The sequence below is a fragment of the Cebus imitator genome, unplaced genomic scaffold, assembly GCF_001604975.1.
Source record: "Cebus imitator isolate Cc_AM_T3 unplaced genomic scaffold, Cebus_imitator-1.0 Scaffold203, whole genome shotgun sequence".
Classification (NCBI taxonomy): domain Eukaryota; kingdom Metazoa; phylum Chordata; class Mammalia; order Primates; family Cebidae; genus Cebus; species Cebus imitator.
The window spans coordinates 4,152,886-4,161,483 of NW_016107518.1; the positions used below are offsets into that span (position 1 = coordinate 4,152,886).

The 8,598-nt window shown below is 35.3% G+C and overlaps 1 protein-coding gene across 3 annotated transcripts in view; it reads left to right on the top strand.

Annotated features, from left to right (window-relative positions):
* The window catches only part of UACA (uveal autoantigen with coiled-coil domains and ankyrin repeats), a 100,965-nt gene that overhangs the window by 58,423 nt on the left and 33,944 nt on the right, over window positions 1-8,598 (top strand). Inside the window, exons 1-2 of one of the 3 annotated variants that reach the window (XM_017548158.2) lie at window positions 2,570-3,000; window positions 5,190-5,323. In XM_017548158.2, coding sequence (XP_017403647.1) covers window positions 2,962-3,000; window positions 5,190-5,323 — 173 coding nt within the window. In that variant the 5' untranslated portion in view covers window positions 2,570-2,961. Of the gene's footprint in view, window positions 1-2,569; window positions 3,001-4,918; window positions 5,088-5,189; window positions 5,324-8,598 lie in introns of those variants that run through there. The other 2 variants (XM_037745570.1, XM_017548157.2) reach the window with 2 other exon arrangements.

The window sequence follows — 8,598 nt, forward strand, 5'->3', positions numbered from 1 at the left end:
TTCTGGGGACTGCCTGATTTCTGAATTGTTCATTGTTCATTTAAACTCCTTTAAATTTAATTTAGCTGAAGTTTTTCTTTTAACAGTAACTCTGACCTGGAGCAGGACCCCTTGTGACTATCGCCAGTGCCTACAATTTTGGGGCATAACCATCTGCCGTGCCTGGTACTAAGATCATTCACATCTATTAGCTATTTGATTTTACATAGATAGTTTCTCTGTTGTTATCTTTGCTTTGTAGTTGAGGGCGCTGATGCCTAGAAAGTGTAAATAAATTATGCCACTGGTGTACAGCAGGTAGGTACCAGAGCTGGACTCTGAACCCAGGTTTGCCTGACTTTTGAGTCAGGCAAAATTCCGAAGAACAAGTGTTTTAAAAACTAAAGTGCTTTTTGAAGAGTCCAGTGGGATTTGTAGACTGGTAAAGAAAGCTTGAGGTGTGGGATGTGCAGGAGTAAGTGTGTGGAAGAATCTTTTATTGACAACGAGCAGTGGAATCATTTGCTCAGTTGCAATCAACTGAGCCACACTCACGGGCTAACTGCCATCATCTCAGGTCAATAGATATTTGTTGTCTGAATGTGGATAGTTTACTGGGAAACAATGTTGCTGGTAAATGGGTGTTACAGATTTAGCCTATTTAACAATTTAGTCAAAGAGGAAAGGATTCATGAAGCAGATATGGATTCTGGTCCTTAAGGTGGGTAAGAATCTAGTGACTACCAAATTACTTACTGAAAAATTAGTTTTATAGTTTCAAACCAGACACAGAAGAAACCTTAGATATAGTCAAATTAGAATGGAGGTGGGGAGACAGACAGTAAGCTAATGAACAGGTAAACATCTGATATAGTGGCAGATACTAATGAGCTCCTTGCAGATAAATAAAACAGGGCACAAGGATAAAGAGTGGTGGGATAGAGTGGGACAGGGGCTGTTTAGATGCCAAGGTCTGAGAAGCCCCCTCTGAGGAAGTGACATTGGAGAAGAACCTGAAAGTAGGGGAAGAAGAACTTTATAGGCAAAGGGGACAGCAAAGGGGTGGGAATTTGCTTAGGGCTCTTGGGAAATAGCCATGAAGGATGCTGTGAGAGCAGGATAGGAGATTAAGCCCCAGAGGCTGGGGAGGTGGCAGGCAGCTCAGGACATCCATAACACTAGGAGACACAAATCCTATCTCCTGAGGATGGGCAGCTCATTATATGGCTTTAGTTACTTGTTGCTGGTTTCCCCCTTCCTTTGCCTTTGCTGTCCTATTTCTAGAAAGAATGTGCTTGCTTTGTTACTCAAAGGACAGGGCCTGAGTTCCATCACAGATTTCCTCTGCAGGAGGGTGAAATAGACTGGGCGGAGTCTCTGGGTTTAGCCAAATGAATCCATTGTGGTATCTTGTGGTTTGGGGGGAAAAATCATTGCTTCAGAAACAAGATATGGTCTATGACCCTTATATATTTTATAATTAGAATGTGGGCCTAATGTTTTAAAGTTAAATTGTAGGAAATGCATTTCTTGTGGAAGTTCATGGCAGAATTTTTAATGGGCAGCATGATCTATAATTTAGCAGCTACCTCCTTTCTATAAACACTTGTGTTAGAATGTTTTGCATTCCCATGAAACAATTTTCCCAAATGTGTCTTTTCGGAGGAAGTGTAAATTATTCTCATGCTATTGTGGTAATGAGAACATGGTAAAAAAATAAATAAAATAAAAACAAAAACCCTGAGCTTGCACTGGTCTTGGTAATATAAGAAATGTTGATACAAGTATGTGATCATAGAGAATACAGAGAATTTATCTGCTTTGTCCCCAAATGCAGATTTTTTTTTTAAATAGTCTAGCTCATTGTCTTATGTGTATTTGCCTCTTTTAGTGTTTAATCAGTTTTTTTTTAAATCCAATGAATCCAGGTAATTTGACTTTCCACCAATAAAATATTTACTTGTCATATTAGGCAGGCGCTAAACTTGGAAATTAAAAGTAATGAGTTAAATTTAAAATTTGTTGAAAAGTATTCATCATGATGTATTCTATTTAATGTTTTGGCAGTGCCTCTGGCTGTTCTCATTTAACATGCTAGGAGACAGACTGGCAGCAGTTGTAAGCTGAAACCTGGTTGTATGCAGAATGAGACTGATAGGGGTACAAAATAAAATGGAGAAAATTTGAAAGTGTTACTGTGTGTGTTTCCTTAAAGTGTGACACGTTTGCTTAAAATAGAATTTTATATTCTGTTTGTCAAGGCTATTATAACTTCATGTTAGATGATCCTAAGACTGAAATTGGTTTTACATTTTGTTTTGTGGAATAACCAAATTTGTCTCTTAAAATGTTGTCATTATGTCACACAATTTGTTTTGATATAATAAGCATATTTTACAATATGTTTGAGTCATTTTCCCCAGTAGACCTGAAATTTATTACTCAGAGGAAAAGCATGCATTTACAATATATTCTTAGCTGCTCCTTTCTATCATTCAGCTGTCAAGTCCTATGGAATCTAAAATAAAACTCAACCAATGGGAGACAGCCTCCACACTGTTTACTGGACGATTGGGATGTGGACAGTTTTATCATGCACTGCAGCGTCTGTGTTGCAGTGTTGAGGCAGCAGGATGCAGAGTGCTGTTCCAGTTTTCCAGAGGGGTCCCAGAACGGGACAACTTTGAAAGATAGCTAGCTTCTAAAGCATAAGAAATAGACAGAGTTACTGTACCTGACTTGGGGCTGCTCTTAATCAAGTGCTGCGTTGCAAGGAAGATAATATTCGAGCGTTATGAAGGCGGAGAAGGATCCTGAAGAAGAAGAAAATATCGTTAGAGATCCAAGCTAAGTGTAGCACAGCATGTGAGGGACTGAGTCACTTGTTAGGAGTTTGTTTGAGGGTTTTCTTTGTTAGCTACAGAGATTTGTAACTTAATGCAAAGTGGTTTGCCGTTAGCAACAAGAAACTAAATCCTGTCTATGATGAACTGTTGGTTTTCTTGTGCTCCTAAGAGCAGAGTAGGTATCCCAGTAGTCTAGTTTAACGAAAGATTATTGGTTAAGCTCTCAGAACTGTGTTCTTTGAAAGTGCACTACTGTTTTATTAATTTGGTTTGTTTTATTATTTTCTTTCTGATTTAGTTGATTAGTAGATTGGGGTTAGTAATAGAAAACAAAAGTTCTTCTTTCTTTCTCTGGGTTTAAAAAGCATATGATAAAATCTTAATAATTGTAGTGTTACTGTTATGTGACAGTGAAGCAGAGCTGAAAATGGTGCTTGATATGAAAATCATATGCTAATGTGAGATTTTAATCACATTTAATTCTCTTTAAAGAAAGCCTTACATTTGGATTTTTACAACTTTTTGGTGATTTAAATAGCTCTTTTCTCCACCAGTAAGATTACTTGGAAATAAACTTGAGATTGTTTTAATTGTAAGGCTAGACTAATCAATGTAGAGCAAGCATTTGTGTGTTAAACATGATTTAATTTTTTAGGCATTTGAAAACACAATGTCTTGTAAGATTATATCCATTACCATTCCCCAAATTAGAGTCAGTAAACTGTTTTGTTTCTGTTTTAAAGCTTAAGAAAGGTGATGCGTAAAATGTAGTTTAGACTTGGAGCCCATAGGTCGAGTTATTTTATACTTGTAGTTGGCACTTTAAACTTTGAAGCCTGGAGGAAGTGGGTTCATCACCAAATTTAACTAATTTAGAGACAATTCTAAAATCTGTATGGGTGCTTGAACCAGGTTCCATTAAAATATTAAATTTCAGCAGTGAGTTAAAATTTTAATGTATTTGTCTTTTTTCATATTTAGTTTTCATATTCATTTTCTACATCAAGTATTTAATTTTACATTGCTTAAGAAAATTGGTGATGGTGATTTTTTTTAACTTTATGTTTATAGGGAATAGTAAATATAAAATTATCATATTGATCAAACATTTAGAGGATATTCAGGTGATTTGAGTTTTTTTTCTCAAGAGATTTGTTAGCGTATTTGTGGCCACGTAATTTATTTTGTCAAGTGAAAAATGCCATGTCTTTTTTTGTTGTTGTTCTAGAAATAATAGTGGATTTAGCACAGAATTTACTAGTAAATTGGTATATTTTAAAAGGCTAAAATATCACCTGTTTAAGTAAGATGTGTTTTAGTTCTGTGTTTCAACATTTCTGCTTGAGAAAGGATCTAAGTTTTTGACTTCAGAATGCCTTGAATGTATTTTCTCTGATCAAAGTTAAATATAACCCTGATACGATTAAAATGTACGTTATATGAGACACCCTCCGTAAAAACCCCACCTTTAATCTTCTAAATACACATACACAGAATTTTTATTAAAGTTAAAAATCCATTTTTTTTTTACAAAATAATACATGTGGAATGTAAAAAGGGAGAAAATGAAAGTAACCTGTAATCTTAATATTTTCAGATTTTAAACGGTTAATACTTTAGAGTCTGTCATTTTTAGTTTTTTCTCTGTAAAAGTTTCATTTGATTCTAATATATAAACATAATGAATTGCTTTCTCTGTAGAATGTGTGTGTGTGAATATATAATTTGCCTCCATAAATATATTTCCAACAGTACTTTTTAAATAAATGTGTATGGGGGTTGGGGGGAGTAGTTTCTTAAAATGTATATAGAATTCCACTGCATCTAAGAGTCCTAGGAAATGTGTAACCAGAGCCAAATCTGAAAGTGTGATTTGAAATCCGAAAGGGTATGGGAAAAGCACACTGATTTTAGAACTACTGAAGTCATGGTTGGGCTTGAACACTTAAGACATTTACTGTTCCTGGGGCCTTGGCTTTTCTTACCTGCTGAATGGAGGTGATAATTTTAGTTTACGAGGGTTTATTGGGACTTTAGTGCCTGGTACAGGGTAGGTGTTCAGTAGTTATTTATTTCTTTTTTTGCCCCAAAGGCAAAGAGAACTGGGCAGAGAACAAAAGAAACATGCTTTCCCTCAAAAGTATAATTTTAAATGTTTCTTGTATATCATGTGTTTTGGGAAGATTTTATAACTCTGCTCTCCTAAGGAAGTTAGCACAGAAGGGAGAAGGAAATTTGGAATGCAATTGGAAAATAAGTGATGTATTATGCAGCACTACTTTCCCTTCTCTTTTCTTTCCTTCTTTAGAAAACCTTAAGTAATGTAGTATGCCATATTTACTTTTTTTTTTTTCCTTTTTGTAGCATGCAACAGATTGGAATAAATATGATGACCGATTGATGAAAGCAGCAGAAAGGGGGGATGTAGAAAAAGTGTCCTCAATCCTTGCTAAAAAGGGGGTCAATCCAGGCAAACTAGATGTGGAAGGCAGATCTGTGTAAGTATTATTGGTGATAAAAGCATGTCTGAAGGGAATTTGGATAGTCTTGGGATACAAATGAAACTTGTGAATTGTGGTTATCAATTAAGAAATTCTTATTAAGAATTAAGAAATTATTACTTATTAAGAAATTCTGCTAAAACCTGCACTATAAAATCTTTTAAACAAACTAATAATTGTTCTCAATTTAAAAGTTTCCAGTCTAGAGATAGAACACTAGAATACTATCCAGTGGTTTAGAATTGTTTAAGCCCTGTGACAAACCACAGCCTGAGGTTATTTGGTGCATTTTCATTATAAGCTTTTTTATATTCCTTATCATATTTGCTCTTTGAAGCAGCCTGATAAAAGAAGTGGGAAAAAGTGTATGGAGGTTAAATAATTTGGTCTCATTTCAGGTAAAGTCACAGAGCTGGAATGTGAACCCAAGCTTTCTGTCTTTGAAGAGTTCTGTAAACCATACTATCTTTTCTCCCAACCCCCAGTCCATTTTTATACTTGGATAATTTGTTTAAATGAGAATGCTTAGAGCAGAAAGGAGGCAGAATAACTAGTGTGGTTTAGGGAGATACAGGTAATAATCTTGCCCTTTTGTGTTACTGAGGAGAACAGCTGGTTGTATATATGCTCATGGACCATATGCCTGTCTTCTCCCCCTCCCTGTCCCAAATCTTCATTATTTCCCTTCTTGTTGTCGGTGGGGAGCAGTTGGGTTAAACGGTAGATCTAAGGTCTGTTACGACTCTCTATACTTACAGCATTTAAAACCTTATCTGGGAGTTAGAGGTGAAAAGTCTCTTTTCTTAAAATTCTTCTCAGTCTTGTACTTGCATGAGTTTATTCAGAATATTATAACTGGAACCAGATACTAAATATAGAAATGAATATGAGGAAGTGAATAGTTAATGTGTGATGTGGGTCACTACCTTGGAATGCTTAGATATTAAATACAGTAAAGATAACAAAACAGGACTATAAATTACGTAGTTTTTAAGAGCAATGAAGTTTGAAAAGTTTCAAGTTCATAATGTTTCACTTTTATCAAGCAGCGTTTTGATAGCTATGGAAACACTGGTTATTTTGAAACTTGCCCCTGTTTTTACTGAATTTTAAGCTAATTTATAGGGCTCATCGTGTAAATTGTGAAAATTTAATATCCAAAAGTGGCATTGCTTTCATGTTTCTTTTTTCCCAAATGTTAATATGTTAAAAGGTGAAGGGAATCTTCTTAGGGATAAAACTTTTCAGTGAAACCTACATCACTGAAATCAGTTCTGCCCTTCTTACTTTGAATGTTTTGGGTGAATGGTGGCCTGAGTTTTCTTTGGAGTTTTTGATATAAGGTTCAATTTTGAGTGACATTAAATAGATATAATGGTGTGATTTGATGAACTATGAACTTTGTGAAATATTTGAGGAGTGTTAGTCTTGAGGTTTTCATTGTAGAGACTGGAATTCTTTCTAGGATTCATAAAATATTTCTCTTTTTTTTACTCACACATACACTTTATTCTTAAAGCATATTGTATTTAGTCAAGTATGGGACATGCTACAAATATATTTTCTTTATAATTTGCAATTATAAAAACTATTTGTTTCAAATGATTATTTTTAATTTTGAAATTCATTTATAAATTTAAGACAAAAGAATATGTGCTTCTTGAGGTCAATTTGATTTCAAAAATGAAATAGAAGCCTACCCATAGTTACTGCAAGGATCTGCTTTCTTCCTGTTCACCTCTCTCCTAAGGTACAGTCCTTCGAGGGCCAACCCAAGATGGGGAAGATTCACCAAAGATTCTGTTGCTACTTGGAGAGCAGTGGACTCCAGTTCGTATCTCCCCATTTCCTCAGGGCTGTCACAGTGCTGTTCAGCCTCCTGTTTATCTGGAATCAGCAAATGTTCCCAGGGAAAAAGTGGCCTCAAATACTAAGCTCAATTCTCTGGGCCTTCGTCCTACCCTGCATCCTGGCCCAGTAATCTTTTGCTATTTTGTTAGCTCACTGACACCGTTAAGCATAAGTCTCATATTTTGTGCAGTTTTTCTAGTTGCCCTCAGTAGTAACGTTTGTCCAAGTTACATATATCTCCTGTTACGGAAGCAGAAGTCCATATCTTGTTTTTTAAAAAAGAAAACATAGAGTTGCTTTTTAAATTGCAAAACAGTATTTTTTATAAAGCAATTTTTCAGATTTCCTATACAATTCTTTGCATATGTTTTAATGATTGATATATCTTCTTTCCAAAACACATCTATTTATAGCACATCAGCATTAATAATGCATTGTAGATTTGTTGTGATTTCTGCCCTATTGTACATCATCATTATGTTGATCTCTTTTGAAGAAAGAGGTCTTCCAAATTTTGTGAGCTAAGAAATGAAAACAAGCAAACAACAAAAACAATGATATCTTTAAGATTGCTGGGAGACTACCTTTGCTTAAAGGAAATTAGCATTCTTCAAAAGGTTCTAATGGTACATTGCATAATATAATTCCCAGTTTCAGTGTGACAGAGAGATTATAAGATGGAGATACTCAGCCTTATAGCAATTTAATTATTCTAGTAGAAGGAGAACTTACCTGACTCTTAAGAACACAATATTCCTTTTTGCCAGAAACATCTTTCTAATTCAGATTGTACACAAGCCTGCTTTACTTGGTAGTGCTTGGTCTATTTGCATTTATATCCGTTATAACACTAATGGCATCGCAAGACTGAGTCTTGTAATATCTGGAAATTTGCAAGCTATCTTGAGATTTTGTCTCCACGCATGCAGTTATTCAAATATTTGAGGATTTGCCATTTGTCTGGCACTGTTACTGTTTCTGGGGATGTAATAGGAAGCAAAACCAGAGAAAAATCCCTGCTTTGGTTGAGTTTATAGTTGATAGACCATACAGAAAGTTAGTAATGAATTTCTCTTTGTGTTACAAAATATTAAGTCCTGTATAGAATAATAAAGGCAGAGATTGGGGGAACTGGGAATACTGAGGTTTGGGTGAATGGGGAAATGTAAAAAATTTTAATGATGTGGTCAGGGAAGACCTCTGCTGAGAGTGTGCCACAAGATTGTATCTGTATCCTGGAACCTCCTGAGCACTTTCACATCCTTCGTTTCCTGGCATCTTCAGAATGATTATTGCACTTGTTTAAGGCCTCAGTTCTCTTTCTACCTGAGTTCAACATCCTTTGCCAACAACTATTGTATTTACCAGTTTGGATTTGGTAGAGTGCTATTCAATGTCAGTGGCAGTTCTGTTTTTTTTTT